This window comes from Oryzias latipes, chromosome 4 (genome assembly GCF_053564925.1).
Source record: "Oryzias latipes strain Hd-rR chromosome 4, Olatipes_Hd-rR_3.1".
In the NCBI taxonomy this organism is placed as follows: Eukaryota; Metazoa; Chordata; class Actinopteri; order Beloniformes; family Adrianichthyidae; genus Oryzias; species Oryzias latipes.
This window is the reverse complement of record NC_136240.1, coordinates 22,125,008-22,148,932: the sequence shown is the minus strand read 5'-3', so window position 1 is coordinate 22,148,932 and position 23,925 is coordinate 22,125,008. Positions and strand designations below refer to the sequence as shown.

General features: G+C 39.1%; 1 protein-coding gene and 1 long non-coding RNA gene across 6 annotated transcripts in view; both read left to right on the top strand.

Annotated features, from left to right (window-relative positions):
* LOC144991910 (complement factor H-like) overlaps positions 1-23,925 on the top strand; it is a 245,652-nt gene that overhangs the window by 23,183 nt on the left and 198,544 nt on the right. For 3 of the 5 annotated variants that reach the window (XM_078946123.1, XM_078946122.1, XM_078946119.1), the window contains exons 9-12: positions 107-280; positions 1,031-1,213; positions 1,331-1,525; positions 1,604-1,783. In XM_078946123.1, coding sequence (XP_078802249.1) covers positions 107-280; positions 1,031-1,213; positions 1,331-1,525; positions 1,604-1,783 — 732 coding nt within the window. Of the gene's footprint in view, positions 1-106; positions 281-1,030; positions 1,214-1,330; positions 1,526-1,603; positions 1,784-3,373; positions 3,548-3,926; positions 4,092-4,351; positions 4,526-4,607; positions 4,794-4,907; positions 5,073-5,254; positions 5,435-5,587; positions 5,774-6,449; positions 6,627-8,500; positions 8,953-23,925 lie in introns of those variants that run through there. The other 2 variants (XM_078946124.1, XM_078946121.1) reach the window with 2 other exon arrangements.
* LOC144991914 (uncharacterized) lies at positions 16,859-23,105 on the top strand. The gene is made up of 2 exons (XR_013655582.1): positions 16,859-17,502; positions 20,687-23,105. It is a non-coding gene; the product is annotated as an uncharacterized LOC144991914 (long non-coding RNA).

Sequence of the window (23,925 nt, the reverse complement as noted above, 5' to 3'; positions counted from 1 at the left end):
GTCATTTTTTAATCTACATTTTTCCCCCTTTTTTTATTTAATAGTAGAAGGAAATTTTAAAATTTACGTCACATCTGTAAATAAATGTCTCATTTCTATCCTCTAGGAACAACATGCAGTCGACCTGATTTTGAACACGGTGAACAAATAACTTCAAGAGAGAGGACTTTTTACAGCAATGGAGATAGACTCACATATGAATGCGTTTATCCAAATGATAGAATCTCTGTTACTATAACTTGTGATCGAGGTTCTTGGAGTGGAATTAAAAGCTGTTTGGGTAAGAATACACAACATGTGTTTAACCTTTAAGTTGTGTGCTTTGTAAAACAACATTTTTTTATCCTTGACTGCCCTCTTGTTCTTTAATGTTAAGCTAAAACAATTCTATGAGAGTTTTTTGTGATATTTTATTTTAACTGTACTGATTATTGACTAACATCTAAACTAGTAATAGGTAGCATTTTAAAAAATTCCCTGAATGCCAAGGTACAGTAATGCTGTTACAGCAAAGAATCAAGTCATCTCTGCAAATAATTTTGACATATTTATGGTGAAATTAAAAAAAAGAAAAAAACTTACAAATTACATTTTTGATATACCTCTTTTCTACTAAAAAGTAACTAAAAACAACAATAAGTTAATTAAGTAACCAAATACAAAGACAAAATATAAAAAAGGATAGCTGAAGAAAACTAATGTGCTCTGGTCAAGAAACAATCATTATTGAAAAATGGACTGGTGCCTTTAAAAACTGTATATCTTTAAATCCCAACTGTATATTGTTGTTGTAAGACAGACTAGGTCTGCCTTACAAAATAGTGGGACGTTAAAGGTAATCGAATATAAATTATATTGTAATACTGTAAGATATTTTGTGAACACGTTACAATAGTTGATTTTGTTTTTATAACTTGCTGCTATTAATGCAATATCTGCTCATGCTTAAATTAAAATGTTCGGATTTTGATGCGGCTTCTGCTGCATTAAAGAAGAAAAGAAAATGAATACTGCTGTGTCCTTTCTACAGAGGTGACATGTGACCCGCCTCAGATTGCTCACGGCCGTGTTACTGATCGTCCTAAAGTGTACAAAGAAGACGAATATCTGACTTTTGTTTGTGACGACAACTACAAACCTGCTGATGAAAGACGTTCAAGGTGCTTTAAAGTTGGGTCTGAAGCAGTGTGGAGCCCCACACCTCAATGTTTACGTAAGTGTAAACTTATTTATCAAATTTGAGATTTCTAACTAAGTTCTGTCTATTTCCAACAATCTAACAAATAATCTGCTCTGTTTTTTGTTTTTATTTGTTATTTATGAAATCCAGTTATACAATGTAAAGTGAATTTGCCACCAATCCAGGGAACAACATTTAACCGTTATGACAGAAACATGTTCTCACCTGGTGACACGTTAACAGTCACATGTGAGGGGGATCGCTGGATTGTAGACATGAAAACAACCAGAACAGCTGTTACCTGCAAGGATAATGGAGAATGGGACATCAGACCGGAATGCAAAGGTGAAGAAAAAAGGAAATTATTGAACTTCAAACAACAGAAAAAGAAGTTTACCTGATTATGGCATTATCTTATTCTAGATGTTAGATGTCATGAAGACCGGCGAGACCGATATCTGTATTCCTTTTATCCTCAATGGGAAGAAGGAAAACCAAGTGGCCGCGCAACTTATTCTTGCAGACGTGGCTATGAGAAACCACGTGGTGTTACTCATGCTATATGTACCAGAGATGGATGGATGCCTGAGCGACTATGTGAAGGTATTGTGACAGCCACGATGTTACTTTTAAGTAGCCGTTTTTAGAGAAATTTGCCTTTACTAATGTAAAAAAAGAGTAAAATAAAATAGCACTATAATAAAATATAATATAATAGGACTCTTTATTTAATGAAAAATGAAACAAGTTTATAAACGTAGAAGATCACAAAGCAAATGCTGTTGGTTTTAGACATTTGTATGTCGCAACAGTATTTAAGGAGCTTGTTTCTTGCTGACATTGCTATGTTTACAAATTTCAGTCAATCATAAGTCTAACTATGAGCAACAATGAATGACGTCTGACTGACAGAACCATTTTCTTATGGTTCAGTTACTGCAGTCATAATGGCAAGTTTCTCAAAATAGACTAAGAGTAAAAAGTAATCCCAAGTTTTACCACTGTGCCACCATGTAGAGTTTTAATAATGAATAACGTAAAATAAAAGAAAAATCTATATAAATAATTAACTAGTTTCATTATATTGTAACACCTTTATTCATGCAGCACTGTAACACAAAAGTCAAACAAAGAGCTGTAATTTTAACAGCATGACATTTTGTTGTCTAAATAGGTAAAGGCAACATGGTTTATGGGTGCTGATTGATTATTCAGATTACATGATGTTTTTACACAATATTCAGGCAAACAATATTAACAATCCTCCCAAACACAGATGGCAACATAAAAACATAAAACCTTACCGGAGAAAGAAATTTTGAGTTTCAACAACCTAATGAAGTTTTAGGAAGACACATTCAGTAGGTCACAGGTCACAGTCAGGACTTGAACCAGTGCCTTCTTGCTAAGTGTTCCATATAACCACCATGCAGCTTTATTTTAATTGAAATTCCAAGTTATGTTTTTCTGAAGTAAATCCATTACACAGTTAATGCAGAACTATAGTTAATGTGCATTTATTACCTTTTTTATATGCCCATTTTGTACATTTTTTGCTTACAAGTAATTTTTCAAATGCGTCTGGATTATTATATACAGTGGGCGCTCGCAGTGTTTCATGTAATATTTCATTCTTTATTTTTTTGTTTATTTATTTTTTGCTTTGTTTGTTTTTTTACAGTGCACTATGTTCCGGGTCCTGATTGTCTGTTGACCTCCTCTATGCTGTTTTTTGTACAGAATGAGTTCAGCTTTCAAATTTTGCATAAATATTTGATTACGAGGAGATCTTTTTTTTTTTTTTTTTTTTTTTTTGTCATTGTGTGATACAGGATTTATTTTTCTACGACTGTTGGAACATTGAGAGTTTAAACAAGAAAGAAAGAGTGAAAATGTTGATGTCTATCTGACAAAAGTGTGTATTGAGGGGTTTTACAGCCTTGAAACATCTGTAATCGTACTTTACAGATTTCACTTATCATAGGTTATTTTTAGAACATTACTCCCCCGATAAACCAGGGATACCTGTAATTGAATTTATTTTTATTTTTATAGGAGACCAACCCACAAAAGGCTTCCTTTTTGAAGTCATTTTTTAATCCACATTTTTCCCCCTGTTTATATAAAATAGTAGAAGGAAATTTTAAAATTTATGTCACATCTGTAAATAAATGTCTCATTTCTATCCTCTAGGAACAACATGCAGTCGACCTGATTTTGAACACGGTGAACAAATAACTTCAAGAGAGAGGACTTTTTACAACAATGGAGATAGACTCACATATGAATGCGTTCCTCCAAATGATAGAATCTCTGTTACTATAACTTGTGATCGAGGTTCTTGGAGTGGAATTAAAAGCTGTTTGGGTAAGAATACACAACATGTGTTTAACCTTTAAGTTGTGTGCTTTGTAAAACAACATTTTTTTATCCTTGACTGCCCTCTTGTTCTTTAATGTTAAGCCAAAATAATTCTATCAGAGTTTTTTGTGATATTTTATTTTGACTGTACTGATTATTGACTAACATCTAAACTAGTAATATGTAGCATTTAAAAAAATATTTATTTGTACTTGGTTAATTTGTTTAAAAAAAATTGTATATTAACTACACCTCCATACACATACATATATACTGTATGTGTGTGTGTGTCTGTGTGTGTGTGTGGGGTGAATTGCAGTGTTTTTAAGTAAATAAAAGATCCAACAAGCTGGTGCTGTCTAAACATTTTGTTTTTTTATTGCAGATTTGGCCTGTGTAAAGCCAGTAATTCCAAATGGATTTTCTGTTGGGCCATATGACAACACAGTGTACTACTCCTGCAATCAAAACTACAAGCTTTTCTCTAAAGCCTGGTGGGGTGTGGCCAAATGTAATAAGGGGGTGTGGTCAGAACTCCAAAAATGTATAGGTAAAGAGTTTATATTGTCTTCTCATTGGTTGTTTCCAGAGTAAAGACACCTGTCAATATTTCTTGCAGAAATTTCTTGTACAATATTTGAAGATTAATTTTCATTTTAAGGAAAAGAAGGTTGCGTCATTTTCAATGCCGGGTATTTTGGTTTTTAATTTGTTTCTCTATCCTTGATTGTTTTTAATTTAGAACTGTTTTATTGTGGAGACAGATCATCTTGTAGTTTATTTAAATAGTTGCTTCATTTTCTCATTTAGAAATGACTAAATGTGGAGAAACTCCTGATATTACTAATGGGAGAGTGGAATCTAAAGACAACCAACGTGCAACAATTAATTGCAACGAAGGATATCAGACAGAAGTTAATGAGATTACTTGTGACAATGGAGAATGGGATCTGGATGAAAGGAACTATACAAACATTTGTTCACGTGAGTTTCTCCTATTGGGGTTTTCTTTTTTTCTTGGGTGAAATATTTTATAATTCTTTGACATTTTATTGTTTTTTTACAGGCATTTCTGAACCTTGTGAGCCACCACCAAAAGTTCAGAATGCAGTCATTGAAACACCTTATCAGAGGGAATACGTTTCTGGTTCACAAGTAATTTACAAATGCCGTGACAATTACAGGTTGGGACAAGACAAGACCATCACATGTCTCAATGGACAATGGGAGGAGAAGAGAATTTCCTGCACCCGTAGGTTTACATCAAAGCCATCTATTAAATTGGCTTACAAATGTTGAACCTAAATGCCTTCAGTTCATCAGTGAGATGTTTAAAACAGAAACTGATTCTAACATATTTCTGCAGCATTCTGTAATGAGCTTAAGGATGACAATTTGAATGTCCAGCAGTCAATAAAAGACAGCTACACGAATGGAGAAACTATTGACTATACGTGTACTTACGATGAGGATAATCAGGGCACTGCAACTTGTGATGAAGGCAAGTGGAATAAAACAACTAAATGTCCAGGTAAGCATTTTTTTTATATTTATCCATACACATATTTTGACTGTAGCACTGTTGATCATGTTAATACCTATTATTTTATATCAGCATTACAAAACAATAAACAATAACTTTATAGTGGAATCTTTAAATGACTGTTTGGAATTCTTTTCTTTTTTTAAATGTATTTTTTTCAATCACTGCAGGTCGTCCTTGTAACGTTCCAAAACTGGGCCTAGGTCTAAGAAGCTCACCAACCATCTCCAAAGTGAAATCAGGAGGAAAATTAAGTTTATACTGCCTCTCTGAGTTTGAACTTGAAGGGGCTAATGAAATTGAATGTTTAGACACAGGAGATTGGAGTTCAGCCTTCCCAACATGCACCAGTATGTTTGTTTCAATGTTGTGGGAGATAAAAAAAAATGGATTTGGGTTGCATAGTTCTGATGACTTAGAATGGCAAATCACTTTTTACAATGCTTTACTATTTCCTTGATATATGTCATTAAATATCAATAAATGTGTGTTCTTTATTACAGAAACTTGTGAGATGCCAAACATACCACAAATCCTGCGCCTGATGACACCTGTAGAGGGAGGAAGAGCTAAGAAGGGTCAAAAGTTAAGGTTTGAATGCAGTCAACGAGGAAAATTCCTTCAAGGGAATGCAGAGATTGAATGTTTGGAAAGTGGAGGTTGGAGTGATCAACTTCCAAAATGTGGAGGTAAATGATGTTCTCTGTGCACTTTCATGTGTTTGAGGTGATTTATTTTTCCTAAAAGAGCGCCTTGTTTACTGCAAGTTTTAACAGGCAATGAAATGTTGATTAATTAAAATGAACAGGCCAAAAAAGGGGAAAACATCTCAGATGTTTAGAATTCTGTCAGCCAATAGATTGATAAATTGCAACAGAACAGGTTGTGACATAGAGTAAAAGTGGGACACAGTGACATTTTGCTGAACACCTAGCATTAAAAAAAATAAAATATCAAAAGTGTTTTTTATAATGCATTCTGTTTCTTAAAAACATTTACTGACCCAGACGTTCACATTAAACCAATTTCTTTTTCAATGACTTTTTAGCTAGGTTGTTTTCTTTGTTTCTTTTTATGTCAATCCATTTTTACAAAAGTAAAAATTCTGAATTTGTAAAAAAAAATTCCACGGGATTTATCTAATCAAACAAACAGTAATGCCTGTTTGTCTAAATACACACAACACTGTAACTAACCCTATTCTTTACATGTGTGTCTCACAGGTACTATTATTGAATTTTAACCTTCTACTAGATTGTGAAATGAAACCTTGAATTAATCCAACATCAAAATTAAGTATGAATTTTTATTTACAGCGGATAAACATTACTGAAAAATCTTTTTACATTTCCCACATTTTTGTAGATAAACGCTTATGTTCACCTCCACCCCCAATTGAAGATGGAGATATAATGAGAACTAAACCTGAATACCAAGAGGGTGAGACAGTTGAATATGTTTGTCCAAGATACTATGTAATGGAAGGAGGACCACGACTAACCTGCAGGAATGGACAATGGACTGGACGTGTACGATGCATCAGTAAGTTCAACTTAATCATCTATTTTTTTTAAGGATCCTCAGCTCTTGTTTTTTAAAAAAGCATAATAATATTTCTGATGATAATCTAAATCACATTACAAGCGTAATATTAAGAAGTAAACAACATGAAAATACTAAAAAGGTTACTGTTCTAGTGGTAACAAAAATGTACATCATTAAAAAAATTAACTTAAAAAAAAAGACCAGCAGAATCATTGATTTAGAAAGGTTACTGTAAAACATCACATTCCATTTAAGGAAAACATACTAAAGAAGGACATTCAACATTGTTAGGAAGACCAACATGTTCAAGCAATGTGGGAAAGAAAAAGGATCTCTCTGCTGCCAAACAGTGTGAAATAGTTAAATACCTTGGACATGGTATAAAAACCCTGGATATTTCAAGAAACTTAAACGTGATCATCATAGTATTAAGAGATTTGAGGCTGATTCAGGCACACATGGGTTTGTGCACATAAAGCCAGAATGAGGAAGGTTTTTGACAGACAAACAAATACATCAAATTAAGAGAGCAGCTGCTAAAATACCATTACAAAGCAGTAAACCCATATTTGAATGTGCTGATGTCTTTGGAGTTCCACGAACATCAAGGTGTAGGATCCTCCAGAGGCTTGCAGTTATTATTAGTTATTAGCATACATTAACCTTCTATTCGGCCACCCCTAAACAACATTAAGGGCAGAAACTGCATCAGTGGGCCCAGAAATACATAAGGACTAATTCTCAAACAGTCTTGCTCACGGATGAGTGCCATATATCTTTGGATGGTCCAGATGGATGGAGGAAAAGGTGATTGGCGGTTGACCACCCTGTCCTAACACGGTTTTAATGTCAGCAAATGGCAGAGTCAGATTTTGGGCAAGAATCATGTGGAGAGAGCTGGTCCTGTAGTTGTGAAAAATTACTTCTAGAAAGTATCTAGAGTTTCTGATTGACCACTGACCCATAACAAAACCATCTTCATGCATGATAATGGATCATCTCACGCTACTAGGAATATCTCTGCATCATTGGCTGCTTTGAGCTTAAAAAGGCATAAACTGACGGCATGGCCCCCATCGTCCTTTGACCTCTACCCTATTGAGATTCTTTGGAGCATCCGCAAGCAAAATATCTATGAGGGTGGGAGACAGTTCACAACCAAACAGCAGCTCTGCTATTCTGACATCATGGAAAGAGATTTAAGCAGAGACTCTCCAAAAACTTACAATTTCAATTGAATTGTGAAGCTGCTACAAAATTAGGAGTCCTATGTTAAAATATAACCTGACCTATTGAGATGTTTTTGATTAGAATAGCTTTTGATTTCAGTAAATAATTTTGAGAATCTCTGAAGCATCCTCAAGCAAAATATCTATGATATGGATTCAAGAATTGTGAAGCTGCAACAGCTGTGAATCTGTCCCATGTTAAAGTGTAACTTGACCTATTAAGAGGTCTTTGATTTTGATTTCAGTAAATATGATCTCCTAATGCAGCAAATTCAACAAACGATAATTTTTAGTTTCTTGTGGACTTTTTTTCTTTTTGAAAAAAATTGCTGTTATGAAGTTTGCTCAATAACATATAATGTATACTCTAAAGGTTTGTAACTTGAAAATTATCCTGACTGTGCACTGAGTATTAAAAAGAATCATTAAAAAAATTACTTGCATAATAATTTTCAACGCATTGTGTATTAGATGTACATATTTCTCAGAATTTTATTAAGAGTGTCATCTTACAGTAATTACAAAAATAATGGTCAGTAATGTATGTATAAATATGTTTCGTTTTGTGTGTTTTTGTGTGTGTTTGTTAGTTTTTTTCAAGTATCTTTTACCATAGTAAAACACAATTTACTTATTTTCCAGAACCGTGCACCGTGACTCAAGAAGAGATGGACAGAAATAATCTTGTGCTTCCTAAAGATTGGATGGACAAAATATATTCAGAACATAAGGATCACCTTACATTCAAATGTAAATCTGGAAAAAGACATGATGATAGGTTGGATATGCGCCAGCGGTGCGTTGAAGGTGTGATTCAGTTACCCACCTGTGTGTAAAGCGCTTTCTAAGAGCTTGGTATGATTTATCCAGCCTCACAAGCTCCTAATATGCTATAAGCCATTAATATTAAACTTTTGTAGGCAGATTAATTCCTTTCAGATTCAAAATCAAATTATTCAAAAAGCTTTTTAACACCTTTTAAATTGTTATTGATTGTCATTTTTTTCATTGAAGATCAAAATGTCTTGTATCAACAAATGTCCTGGTCTTTTCTAATGTCCTATACACAGAATTAAAATATACATTTTCTCAAATGTATTGTCTATTTTGTGTGCAAGTCATTTAGTAGATGTCAAATATTTAAAGAAACAATCTTTTACTCTATACTTTAAAAGGGCCTCTTCCATGTAAAATCAATTTTTTGAGCTTTTAAGTGTATTGTAATGTTCATTCCTCACAAAAAGAAGCAATACTTTGATCCATTCACACATTTCTGAGTATTCCTTTAAAAACCTGCGCTCTTAGCAGCAGTCCCTCCCATTCCACTAAAGCAAGCGGGTTCTCACAATCTGACAAAGGACGCTGAGAACAGCCCCTTCCAGGTAGAGTCTGCGCTGCCAGCACCGCCCCCAGGCTAACACAAACACTTACTTCTCTGCTGAGCTAGTGGTGTTTGGCAAAGACTCTTTCCTTTGATGTGCACAATATTCAAATCCATCTTCACAAAGTTTAGATGTCTGTTTTTGTGGGCGAGATCCATATGTCATGAAATGGGCAGCACCCACAGGGAGCGAAAGCCGATGCCCAAGAAATGGAGTCATCTTACTTATTCGGAAAATGAGCTACGAAATCAACTCAAATTTCATTTTAAAAGTCGTTCTTTTTTTTGTTCCAAAGATAATATATTATCAGATGCAGGACAGTATCTTAAAAATATGTTCATTATACAGTGTTCCCCCACTTATTCCTGTTTCAATATTTGTGGTTTCACATGCTTTGATTGAGATGCTGCGCGAATTTCTGAGAAAGGCGGCCGGAGATGAAGAGCAGGGTGGGCGGAGATTAAGAGTAGGCCGGCATGTCGACTTCCAACAGCTGGTTCCAGCGTTTCCTGAATCACTGTAACTGTAGTTTGTGTCCCTGCAGAAAGGTGCTGAGAAGTCATCAACAGACTTTGGCTAAAACTAACAAAAAAAGAAACCAGATGTTGTCAGTGAAAACATGGCAGTGCCATGGCAAAGTTAAATTAAAATGTTGAAGAAATGTGTTCAGTATAAAGCTGTGTTCATGACAGTAGTAGTTTGTCATCAGTTCAAAATGTGACAAGATTTAAAAATATGTAAGTTGATTTTTCTTTAACATTACATTATTGATAAACATGGTGCAATGTAGTGAAAATGGGAAATTTTTTCTATAAAATGTAGTGATGTAAGTGATCATCGGAAAAAGTAACCATTACTGAGTTTAATAAAGGGATGACTATTGATATCTGTTTCCCACCTCATGGTCATTGTTGATAATTATTGTGAGAGATTATTAAAGTGATTCATCTTTTCACATTTATGAGTCACATTAATCATTGTTAGTGAATTACTAATGGGACACCGAGCAAATTAGTTATTTCAGGAGAGCCTATCAAACTGGTAGCCCCTCGTATGACTCAGTAACCATGAAGTAGCTCTGAGTTTCAAAAAGGTTGGTGACCCCTGAAATAGGCCCTTTAAAAACTCATAACTGGTTGGAACCCAAATATAGCAGGATTCTGTATTTATAAATTCATGAAATCTTTTACTTTTTCTGGATATGAGCATTATTGGTGTTTTGCATAAAACAGTTTGATAGTTTAATTTTATATCTGTGAAAACTAAAAAAATATATAATGTACCAAGTGTTTTCTGAATATATCACAAACATCGGGAAGAGTTTAAACAGGCATCATATAGAGACATCTGAAAACACTGATATGGAAAAAGAGAAAAATTGTGTCTGTAAATTTGTTTGCTGCATTGCTAGAAGACATTTTTGAAAAGATATTAATACTCACATACAACCAAATAAGCTGAAAACAATCGGCTAGTATGAGATGATGATGAAGTCTCCTTTTAGGTCCTTCTCCAAGAACACAATAATGTGCTTGTGGCTTGTTATGGGCTCTATGTAGTCAAATGCTGAAGAATGCTCCTCTTCCTCATTGTGTATGAGTCTGTGTTATCACTGTATCCTACATGTGTTGTCAGTTGTACAAATGGTAGATGGGGTTTCCATTATATGGCACTTTCCTACCTTCCTTGAAGGCCCAAAGCACTTTACAGTCTCATTCAACAACAAACACATTCACACACTGATGGCGGTTCCACTGCCTAACGTGTAACCACCAGAAAAAATGTAGGGCTAAATGATGCATGGGCAGGCAAGGTGAGGAACTGAACCTGCAACTTTTTGGTCATGGTTTGATCACTCTACCTCTGCACCACATCTGCCCCAGAAATTTTTAGTGGTGAATACAATAAATAACCTCTATAAAACATTTTCAAGTGTTGATTATGAGTTCTCTTGGTAAGGATTTGTCAAACTTGAATTATTGTATTCTGCTAGAAGAAAAATGTGTTTCCAAAACTTTTTCTTGTCTTAAAATATATAAAATATATAAGATACTTTGAGTATTAAAATATAAGAAATCCATACATCTAAAAATAACTCGTAGTGTAACTTTGTTATTCATCAAGTTCTTGCAAAATCAATTATTCTTTTTTTTTCATTTAGTTATTTATTTATTACTTTAATTGTAGTAAATCACATAGTCAATATGTTTGTTAATTATTCTTTAGAGTAAAACTAAGTCTATTTTTTTTTAATTAAACATATTATCCTTTTTTCTGGTTATAGATTTACAACACACAGACACTAAAACCATGGGCCCTGCAAATCTATACATCATGCAAAATTATATTTAACATTGACACAAATCTGAGAATTTAAGGATGAAAACAGTAACAAAGGATTCAATATTTTCTATTTAATTAATGAAAATAAATACATTGACTTTATTGATCCCTCGTGGATCAGCAGGTTTAATACAGACAGCAGATGTCACATTTTACAAATCAAGCAATGGAGAAATATTAAAAAGTACTTCATGCTCTATTTGCTTTAGACTCTAAGTGAGGAGTTGTGACGTTTGATGGCATGTGGGACAAATGAGTTCTTGAGTCTGTTTGTTCTCCATCTGGAGAGGAGCTTTCTATCACTGAACAAGTTGAAGAAGACGGTGTGCAGGGGGGAACTGTCATTCTCAGTTATGTCCAGCAGTTTGTCCCATGTCCTCCTCTCAGCATCACCAGACAGTCCAGTTCAGACCAATTAGGCTGTCCAGCCTGGATGTGCTGCCATAGCAGTTTGCTACAAATGCTTCAATGTGTTTACATGTGCAGCCATAATGTTGATGTTTCCTTTTATCTGTTTCCAACCACATTTTTAAGGATGCACTGTCATCCACTAATGATGTTATTAAGCATTATTTCCTGTAAACTCTTTCAGCCACCAATGGTAAGTTCATTGAGAATTAAAAACATTATACCAAGGCAGAAGACCACCATCATAGTTATAATCAAGTGTGGTTAGTACTGATGTACCTCTTTTAATCCTCACTGTTATCAGAAGGAAGTTTACATGTTAGACACATAATAAAATCTTCAAAAACCACATATGATCCTCATTGTAGCTTGTTCAGAATGTCTCTTCATTCCAGTAAATAAAAAAATTAAAAAAGGTTCTTATCTAAGACCTGAGCAGATTTTTGTAATTTTAAATGTGATTACATTTACACAGTACTGATAACATAGCTCGCCCTCTGAGGACAGCTGTAATACTCAATAGACCTTTAATATGAGTTGATTATCCAGAAATAAAACACTGTTCAAGAACTTTATTTTTTTTTTTATTTTTATTTTTTTTTATAACTTGTCCTGTCCAACAGCTAGGCAGGCAGATGAGAGCTGAGGGCCTCTTGTGTTGGACATATTTTACTTTAACAAGAGGGGTTATTAATCTTCAGACAAACCAAAGGTATGACTGAATAAACCCCTTTTGTAATTGAGGCCAAACTTTATTCATTTCAACCATGATTGAAAATCTTTGGTGTTGGACCGGACGGAAAAGGAAAGAAGGGAAGAAGAGGGAGGGATGTCAGAGGGGGGGGGGGGGGGGGGGGGGTGATGGTGAGAGGGGGGGTAAGACCATGAAGCAGCATAGAGCAGACAGGTTTACTGGTTGTTTATCATTACGGTACAGTTCAAATGTAGTACAAAAAGGGCGGGGCCTGTTCACACACACTCAAATATTATCAACAAACCTGCTAGCTGCAAAAAATGTTCACATGTCAACATGTACACAAAACAGATAGTGTTCACGAACGCATACCTATGCCTTTAAACCAACTAGTGTGAAATCTTTCATTCATTCAATCATGCAAACTATAAGTGCAAAGGTAAGCTAACACCTGTGCTCAGATGAGTGTTTATGTTCTTCTAAAATGGATGGTGGAATGTGAAAAGAAGGAGGAGGAGCGCCCAGCCACCCCCACACCCAGACCCCCGCCGCAGCAGCAGCGGCAGCCGGAATTCCCCCAACGCCACACAGGAACAGGCAGGGAACAACCGCCCCCCGGGCGACCAAGAGCCCCACCCAGGCCAGGGCCAGCAGGACCGCCGCGAGGCCCCCAGAGCCAGAGAGCAGGGAGGCGCGGAGGGAAAGAGAGCGCCGCCCCAGCCCAACCAGGAAAGCAGCCCCCCCGCCGCGCCGGAAGAGCCCAACGCAGGGCCCCACCGGAGAAGGACGCCCACAGCCCCAGACGAGCACCCCACCACCACCCAGGAGTTCCGGGCATCCCCCCGCCCCAACCCCAGGTATGAGCCAGGACTCCCAAAGGGAGACCCGCTCCGCACTCCAGGCAGCCACCCACCCGGCCCACGGTTGGTCCAGGGAGGAGCAAGGCAGGGGCCCGCCGCCCCCGCCCAGGAGGGGGGAACCCCAGGGAAAAAAGGGTGGCCCACAAGGGGTGTTATAAATATGGCCCGACCAGGCTCGGCCATGTTGGAAGTTTGGCGGGGCCCAGCGCTCAGGGGCAAGGACCAGGACCCACCCCCCAGGGACACGAACACCCCCGGCTCAGGTGTAATATGAACTCCCCCACCGTGCGGAGAGAGCACCGCCGGGCCCAGGGAGCCGGCACCCAAGGGACACGGCCGCCATCGCCAAGAGGCCCGCATCCCCCACCAGGGAAGGGGTAGGGGACAGATGGACCCAGGTCCCACCTTCCTTGCAAAATGCATGTGCGTGTATGTGTGTTTGAGAGGATGTGTGTGTGCATGTGTGTGTGTTTATGTTGGAATGTATATATTGAAGGAGGAGGGGTGTGTGTACTAAGGGGGGTGCAGTTAAAATTGGCGAGTAGGGCACTAAGGGGACATCTCCTGATTACTCACAGTGATGTCCCCTCACCCTCCCCACCAAGGGGCCCTAAATGTCTAAGGTGCGGTTAAAATTGGCGAGTAGGGTGCCAGAAGGACATCTGCTGCTTGCTTGCAGTGATATCCAAGCACCCCCCCTACCAAGGACCCTACATGTCTAAGGTGCAAATAAAACCGAAAGAGGGGGGGCCCACTCCATACGGCAACCATAGGAGGGGGGGCCACTGCCAAGTAGACCCCCCCCAAGGCGCATCGCAGGCTAGACCCCCCACCCCCTCACCCTAATATGGGGTTATATGAGGAAGGGGGTAAGTTGGGGACAGCTGGTAGACTGTCCCCAGGGGTCAAACAGCTGTCCCCCAGCCCCCCCCCCCCCAGCAAAGGGGCCAGGGCCACCCAGCCCAGGGGCCCCACCCCCGGAGGCGCCGACACCCCAGGCCCGGCACCACCCACCCCACACAGAGAGAGAGGAGCCAGAAAGCGTCGCCCCCCCCGGAGCAAGCCCAGGCCCCCACCCCCAGACGCCAGCCCTAGAGGAGCTCTGGTCAGGCCTCGACGGGACCGAGGAGGCCAACCGGCCGAGGCAACCACTGATTGCCTCAGCGGAGACCCCGACCCGTTAGCCCCCCCGACCCGTACCAATAATGGGCCCCCCCTCCCCCCCACAGGACAGGGCCGACAAGCCCCCCACCCCACCCCAACCCAGACCCCGCAGCCGAAGCGGGTGACACCCAGAGCGACCGGGGGCCCCGAGAGGGTTGTCCTGTCCCGTCCCAGAGCCAGGGAAGGGCCGATCCCAGCCCCAGGTGCAGATGGGCAGCCCATCCGGCGCCGCCGGGCCCCCCCCACCCGAGCAGGGCCCCCCTGCCAACCCCCCCCAGCACAGGCAAAGGGACCACCCCCCCAAGCCAAGCCAGACCACCACCCCACCCCCCACCACACACCCCCACACCCAAGCCCAGAGGACCACACAGCGCCCCAGCCCGCCCCACCCAGGCACCGGACTCGACCCCCCGACCAACGGAGCCCCCACCACCCCCGCCAGGCCCTGGAGGCCCCGACCCCCAGCGATAGTACCGTCATTTCCTGGTTTTCAATGGTGGCAAAGTCTATTATATTAACTAGTCTACGGACATTATCATCCGAGTGTCTGCCTTTGATGAATCCAGTTTGGTCGAAGTGAATTATGTGAGGAGTGATTTTTTCTATTCTTTGTGCTAGTGCTTTGCAGATAATTTTTACATCTGCATTGATTAGAGAAATAGGGCGATAGCTTGAAGGGCTAGTGGGATCTTTGTCTGGTTTTAGAAGAAGAATTATGTTGGCTGAGTTCATGTTAGGTGGCATTGATTGGCTCTCATTAATAGATGTGACCGTTTTATAAAATGTTGGTGCCAGTTGTTCCCGGAATTCTTTATAAAACTCAGCAGGAAAGCCGTCAGGCCCTGGTGCTTTACCATTGGGCATGAGTAACAGAGCTTCATGAAGTTCAGACAGTGAGAGCGGGGAGTCTAAGTTTGTGATTTGATCCTCATTTAGCCTGGGTAGGTTTACATTATTAAGAAATGAGTCAATACTTTGCTCTGACGGATTGATCTGCAGTGTGTACAGGTTTTTATAAAAGTTTTCAAATGCGTTATTAATCTTGACCGGGTCATGAGTGACATTTCCTGTTTGGTCCGTAATAGAGGTGATTGTTGAAATTTTAAGCTGATTAGCCAGAAATTTGCCAGATTTATTAGAGTTTTCAAATCTTTCAAGTCGTAGCCTTTGTATTTGAAATTGTGTTCGTTTATTAATGATGTCATTTAACTTCAGCTTTAAATTTTTCAGATCTCCCAGAATGTGTTCCTGTGCAGAAGCGGCATAAGCAGTCTCCAGGGTTTTGATTTTATTTTCTAATTCTAATAAATCTACTTTCTCTTTGCGTTTTTTGTGCGTTGAATAAGAAATGATTTTCCCTCTCATGACTGCCTTTGCTGTTTCCCAAAGAATGCACGGTGGGATGTCTGGAGTATTGTTGAATTCTAAGAAGGTTGCCCACTCTTTTTTAAAGTATTCAAGAAATTCCTGGTCCTTTAACAGAGATGTATTAAACCTCCAGGTTGTACCAGAGGGTGTGGATTTTTCCCTAGAAATGTTTACAGAGACTGGTGCATGATCACTGATAATAATTGGATGGATATTGGAGCTTTGAATATTTTTTAAAAGAGAGTTACTGATTAATAAATAGTCTAAACGGGAGTGTGAGTGGTGAACTGGAGAGAAAAAGGTGAACCCTTTAGTGTTTGGGTGACATGAGCGCCATACGTCGCAGAGACCCAAATCATTCATGTACTGCTTTAGAATACTTGCAGACCACCATGTACGCTGGGTTGCTGCTGTGCTGAGTCTGTCAAGTTCAGGGTCCAAAACAAGGTTTACATCTCCTCCTATAATGATTGTGGAGTCAGAGTGAACTGAGAGTGAGGTGAAGAATCTGTGAAAGAAGGAAGAGTCGTCAACATTAGGGCCATAAACACTCGCTATACAAAAGTCCTTATTCTGAATGGATATATTAATGATTACAAATCTGCCTTCTGGGTCAGTAACTGTATCCTTATGAGTAAAATTAAGATTTTTATTAATTAAAACAGCAACTCCTCGTTGTTTGGAGTTGTAACTGGCAGAGTATATAACTGGAAATTGTAAGCAGCACATAAGGTCGATTCAAAGAATTCGATAAATGGGTCTCCTGCAGTAGAGCTGTGAAGGAATTTGTTTTATTATTATCATTGCTTAAATGTATTTGGTTAAATGTATGTTTAAATGTTAACTCAGATTGACCTTTTTACCTCTTCTGAAAACAGTTGTGTGTTTGTTCATCTGCTTCTCATCTCCCACCCAGGATGAGGGGTTTACGACACACTGTCCTGAGCTGATAAGGGATACTGTTTGAAGTTAGAATCCACCAAATGGGTCATTATACAACACCCCCTAATGAACTTTTCCTCTTTGTTTTGAAACTGTTACCTCCTTCTTGTGTTCTTAATAAAAGGTGCACAGGGAGAGGCAGAACCTTTGAGAAGAGAAGCGTGGTAGACGTTTTCTGTCACTCTTGCTCCTCTCCCTTGTGCATGAGAAACTTGATTCTTGTTGTGGTTTGTTGTTTATAATTGTGTTTTTCTTTAATGTCTAGATGCATTTATCTGACATTCTTTGGTCCATTCGAGCCGGATGTCAACATATCTGCGTCCTTGGGGGAGGACCATGCCGATTGAAGTCTGTGCACAGCCCGTGAGACTAGGTCTCCGGAGGAAAGTCCGTCGTAGTGAATTCTACGCCGGCCAATCGACTGGTCTGATCCCTGGGTCCGGATTGACGTTATTCGTTAACCAGTCAGACCACAACGACAAGGCAAGTACAGCGCTTTTTCAGGGGTTCAAGTCCCCGAAGTGGCCCAGAATTCTGAGGGACAGGTTCAAGTCCTGTTGCCTAAAACACGTGTGGGTTTGGAGTCCCCGAAAAGTCCAGAATTCTGAATAAAGGTGTAGGTTCGAGTCCTGCAGCCTAAAACGCGTAAGAGGGTTCAAGTCCCTAAAAGGCCTATAAAACTTTAAAAATAAATAAAAAATAACGTTTTTTTTGGTGTGAATGTGTGTGCATGTGTGTAAGGAGTGAACTTGTTCGAAGCAGTGAGCAGCTGGAAACATTGCGGTGTTAACACAAGGCTGCTTGTTCATGTAGAACAAGATTTCATCTCATTAGGCTTTAGGTGAAAAGGACCCAGAGTCTAAAATGGGTTTTGCTCCTGGGAGGACCCTAAACGTGTGACCGGATCAGACAATAGGTCTGACCTAGAAGCTTGTTGCATGGGGAGTGAAATTCGGTCCTGAGAGAAATTCTCTGTTGGTTCTGATCACACTCTGTGACTAACGTAACTACAAAAAAAATTAGGAAAAATAAAAAATGGGGAATTCAAATAAAAAAGTTGAATTAACATGTGATTGAAAATATATGGAATGAGGTTCATCCAGGTTCAACTACATTCTTGGTAAAATGGGATAAAAACTACAATTTTAAGGGGAATGTACTGAATTAGTTCATAGGTTACAAATTAACAACAAAATAAAGAATAAAAAACGAAACAAAAAAATAGTGAAGAATTAATTTGTGCAAAACTGTGCTTAAATGAAGCAACGAAAAATAAAGAATGGCATTCAGAAAAGTAAAACTAGAGATAAATCAGATGTGCGACTCAGACCCCTGCAACAGCAGGCTGCAGCAGGCTGCAGACCGAGCAGGAGCAGGATGAAAGGGGGAGAGCAGAAACCAGCTGATTTCTCACCTCCTCCCTACCAGGGGACAAATGCTCCTCTGTTGACGGGTTTTAACCCACCAGTGACTGATTGAAATAAACCAAATAAAGGAAAAATAATGTTAGGAGGAAAAAGGAATCCTATGAATGATGACGATCCACCCAGACCTTTTCCGCATTACAGTCTAAGAGTTAATTCAAAGTCTTACACTTTTAGGACAAAGAATTAGAGAAGCCTTTCCAATGAGACCTGATTATGGAAAGATTGGTCAAACTAAACAAAAAGATGGAGAGTTAGTGTCTGATTTTAGAGTCAGATTTGAAGAAGTTTTAAAGCTAACAGTGGACTCAGAGATGATGATAATGATGATGGTCCCTATATACAGCAGCTGAAACAAGTTTTACTGCAAGCTATGAGACCAGAGATTGCAGACTAGATAAGGACACTTTACATAGATCTGCCTACAGGAGCACTACAACAGTTTGTGAATTTTGCTGTTCATGCAGAAAAGGTGATGGTGAATAGAAAGAAATTTAGGAATCAAAGTGTAGATACATTTTGGCAGGAGGAAAGTAGTGATGTGTTTTTTTGGAAGGAATGTGAAGAGAGGAAGAAATCGTGGTCGTGGGAAAGGAAATTTTAAAGGAAATTTTAGAAGAAGGTCTAGAGGAAGTAGCAACAGAGGGTCAGAGCAAGTTGATGATGGATGTTGGATTTGTGGACAGAGAGATCATTGGGAGAGAGAGATTGTCCTGAAAGGAAGAAATCAGATTGATTAGATGGTAAAAGAAATGACAAGATAAAAGATGAATCAGAACTAGAAATTCAACCAGTTAGTGATGAATTTTTAGATCTCACTGAAGGAGAAATGAAAGAACATGTGCAGGAAGTGACTTATACTTTGAACAGGCAGAAACAAAGTGGGTTTTGCTGTTGTAACTCAAGATAAGGTTCTGAGGGCAGGACCCCTGTGTGGAAATTACTCACCACAATCAGCAGAGTTGACAGCTTTAACTGAAGCATGCAAACTGTTTAAAGATAAGCCAGTTACATTCTACAATGATAGCCAATATGCGTTTGCTATAGTGCATTTATTTTGTCAACAGTGGAAGAACAGAGGGTTTAAAACGTCAACAGGAAAACCAGTAACGCACGTAGACTTACTGAAAGAATTATTGACTGCTGTAATGTTACCATCTAAAGTGGCAATATGTAAATGCGAGGGACACACAGGAAGAACAGATCATATTTCTAAAGGAAATGCCTTTGCAGATGCAACAGCAAAGCAAGCTGCAACAAAAGATGTAGAAATATGCACAAATGAGGATGTGACTGCAGATGCAACCGCTGATGTTTTAAAGGAAATGCAACACAGCGCACCGAAACAAGAAAAAGATTTATGGTTGAAAAAGGAAGCAAAGTTGGAACAAGGTCTTTATATCAGCACAGAAGGTAAACCTATTTTACCAAAATCCATGTACAAATGGGCAGCAATTTTGAGTCATGGGCCTTGCCATGTCTCAACAGGGGGGATGATGAACTTATTAGAGAAATATTATACAACTTATGGATTTATTCTCTATTCAAAAAAATTTGGTAAACAATGTGTAACATGTATGCGTCATAATCCCCAAGGCAATGTTAGACCTAAGAGAGGAAAATTTCCTGAAACACCTTTTCCTTTCCATACAATCCATATGGATTTTATTGAATTGAATAAAAGCAAAGGATTGAAATATTGTTTAGTGATTATTGATGCATTTTCCAAATGGGTTGAAATTTTTCCATGTGCAACACAAGATGCTATTACAGTAGCTAAAGCTATTTGTAAAAGAATAATCCCAACTTTTGGCATACCACAAGTGATAAGAAGTGATAATGGTACACATTTTGTAAATCAAGTGATAGACAAAATGGCTCAACATCTTTGTATCGATTTAAAGAGACATTGTAGTTATCACCCACAGAGTGCAGGATTAGTTGAGAGAACTAATAGCACTATCAAATCAAAGTTAAAGAAATGCATGGAAGAGACAAACAGACAGTGGCCTGACTGCATAGACTTAGTTCAACTAAGCATGCGTATCACACGCACAGCAGGTCAACCTTTAACGCCTTTTGAAAGGTTTTATGGACGTTCTTATAGGTTACCAGACCTTGATCCTACACAGCAACATTCTCCAGATGATGATGCAAATTTAGTGGATTATTTGAGAAAAATGTTTACCACTAAAGATGTGCAAAGGACAAATCAAGTGCCAGATTCCTTTTTATCTCCACAGGACACTTCACCAGTGCAGGTTGGTGACTGGGTGTTTGTGAAGGCCATAAAAAGGAAGTGTTGGTCCAGCCCACGGTGGGAAGGGCCATTCCAAGTCCTGCTGACTACACCAACAGCTGTCAAGATTGCTGAAAGGACGTCTTGGATCCACCTGTCACACTGCAAGAAAAAGCATCTGGGTGAGGCTAATTCCAACTGCTAGGTGGGGAAGTCTGACTACAAAGGGAGGCAGCTGTATAGAAGCTGCTTGTCTCAACGTCAGCGAAGCAGGGGAATCCACCTAGTCTTAGGGAAGAAAGCACACCAGAACTCTTTTGCACTACACAGATCCTACACTGTTAGAGGACTTGAGGAGGTGATGTGCTAGTAACCTCTCCCTCCCGAAGATAGGTACATATCCACCATGGCGTGTCCAACTGGGCTAAGAGAAAGTTTATTTTGTTTACTGTTCCTGCTATTCCTGACAGGAGCAACCACATGGATTTGGTTCTTTTAGAATCATTATCCACCTGCAAGAAGAACCACCAACGAGGAAAGACTAAATGTTTCTCGACGATGGCTGAGTATTGATGAACATGATGTTTTGAATAGTCCAAAAATGAACATAACTCACCTGTATATGACAAATTCTTGGTATAGGTATGTTATGTTACTGGCTAAAGAAAGGAATAGATCTGATTGCTATGTTTGTTCTGTAATTCCAGCTTCATCCCTACATCCTAATTTGCAGGCAAAGCAATTTTCTGAGTGGAAGAGCGACTGTGTTATTGAATAGTAGGGGTGGGATTATATAAGCTTGCTTCTTCCCACTCCTTTTCAAGCAATAAATCAAACTCTACTTATACTTCAGTTAATGATCACTGTATTTAATTAAGCAAATGTGATTTAAATGACATTTTTGTTTTGTTTTCTGTCTTTTTAATCTATGCATTTCATCATTTCTGTAATGAGTTTGATAAATATGTGTAAATTTTTTTTTTGACTACAATGCTTGAAATAAATCAATAAATCAAATCAAATCAAATATAGTACCAGAGGGTATATTAGTACTGGAGCCGTCACCACTTCAAATGGTACGCTTGTAAGACCGAGTTGCAAGAGTTTGTATCAGTTTAAAAAACTGAAATTGACAAAATCATTAGCTCCATATGCTAGTGTGGAACCAGGAACTGTGTTTCCACATTGCGTAACTAACAATGGCACAGAGTTTTTAGGAACTTTGCCGACAAAGATGTGTCATGAACTTCTTGTTCCCTTCACAGTCCAGATAATCAATGACAGAGTTTCCCATGGTTATGCAGTTCCCTGCCCTGGAGGACGTTGTGTTGGATCTAATCCAGATTTGATGCCAGGTAACAATGGTACTTATGTGGTTGATCAAATGTTTTGGTTATGTGGGCAGGCCCTCTACCTCAGTCTGCCTAGAGACTGGAGTGGGATTTGTGTTTCTGTAAAGGTCACAGGTCACACTTTCATAGTTTCTGCAGTCCATGAGCCTCACCTCCGCCATAGACGTAACCTTATTGATGTCAAGCCACATGATTCCATTTGGGGATCAGATGATCCTGAAGACCATGAACACTGGAATACTGGGGAAAAGGTAACTATGGCATTGTTTCCCTAGGTGGGAAATGCTAAAAACGCTCTCAGAATTGAGACCATTGATTATCGATTAGGTTTATTTTTGAACGCTACAATTAAAGCATTTAAAGGCTATAGTGAAGAAATGTCAAGCATGAGACTTATGGTTCTACAGAACAGATTGGTTTTGGACTTATTGGTTGCTCAGGAGGGAGGTGTTTGTAAAATGTTAAATGATACCTGTTGTACATTTATTCCTGACAACACCGATGAAGGTCACAGCGTCACTGAAGCATTACATCAGCTTGAAAAGGTTCAGCAGGCAATGCAGGATGACAGGAAACCCCAATCTTGGGATTTCTTCTCCTGGTTTGCTTTTGGTTCCTGGTGGCAACTTTTGTTAAAAATAGTGACACCTATTCTTATGGTACTGATCATATGTTGTGTGTTCACTATGTGCATTTTTCCTTGTATTCAATCTATGATTTCCAGAGCAGTGAATGGTGGAGTACAGAGTGTTCTTCTGAGTCAAGAATACAACTTGTTATTAAAGGGAGAACAAGATGACTGTAATGATTTTGAAATTGAAAAGACTTGAGAAAAAACAAACAAAAAAAAACTTCTCATCTGTGTGTAAATTGAAAGTTTTATGAAAATGAAGATGTCACAGAAAACTGAAAAGAGATGTGATATTGGATGTGAGATTTTAACATTTATCAATGATAAAAAGGAGGGAGTATGTGAAGGAATTTGTTTTATTATTATCATTGCTTAAATGTATTTGGTTAAATGTATGTTTAAATGTTAACTCAGATTGACCTTTTTACCTCTTCTGAAAACAGTTGTGTGTTTGTTCATCTGCTTCTCATCTCCCACCCAGGATGAGGGGTTTACGACACACTGTCCTGAGCTGATAAGGGATACTGTTTGAAGTTAGAATCCACCAAATGGGTCATTATACAACACCCCCTAATGAACTTTTCCTCTTTGTTTTGAAACTGTTACCTCCTTCTTGTGTTCTTAATAAAAGGTGCACAGGGAGAGGCAGAACCTTTGAGAAGAGAAGCGTGGTAGACGTTTTCTGTCACTCTTGCTCCTCTCCCTTGTGCATGAGAAACTTGATTCTTGTTGTGGTTTGTTGTTTATAATTGTGTTTTTCTTTAATGTCTAGATGCATTTATCTGACAAGAGCTATATCTGCTTTTAGACCATCCAGGTGATTTAACACTTTCAGTCTCTTTGGCTCAGAGCCAAGTCCACGCACATTCCAGCTAACGATGTTAAGACTGTTCATAACTGCTCTGACTGAAAAGGTGTAAAGCTAAGTAGTGCTTGTGTACCAGTCCGTGTGCGCGTGCCCGCATTGAGAAGCGCTGTGCGCGTGAACGTTTTCTGGCTATGTGAGCTGCGTGTCGCGTGCGTCCTATGAGAGCCTGTGTGAGGTGTTTGCAGTATGTCGGCGTGTGTGTGCGGGATCGCATGTGCACGCCCGTGTGTGCGCGCGCGCCCGTTCCGTGCATAAATAAATACTTACCGAGGATGAGTTGCTTCCAGGTGATTTACATATGATAAGGGGGGAGAGGGGGGGGGGAGTAAAGGAAAGAAAAAAAGAGATAGAAGGGAAAACGAAAACAACAACGAAACAACAATAGAAGCATG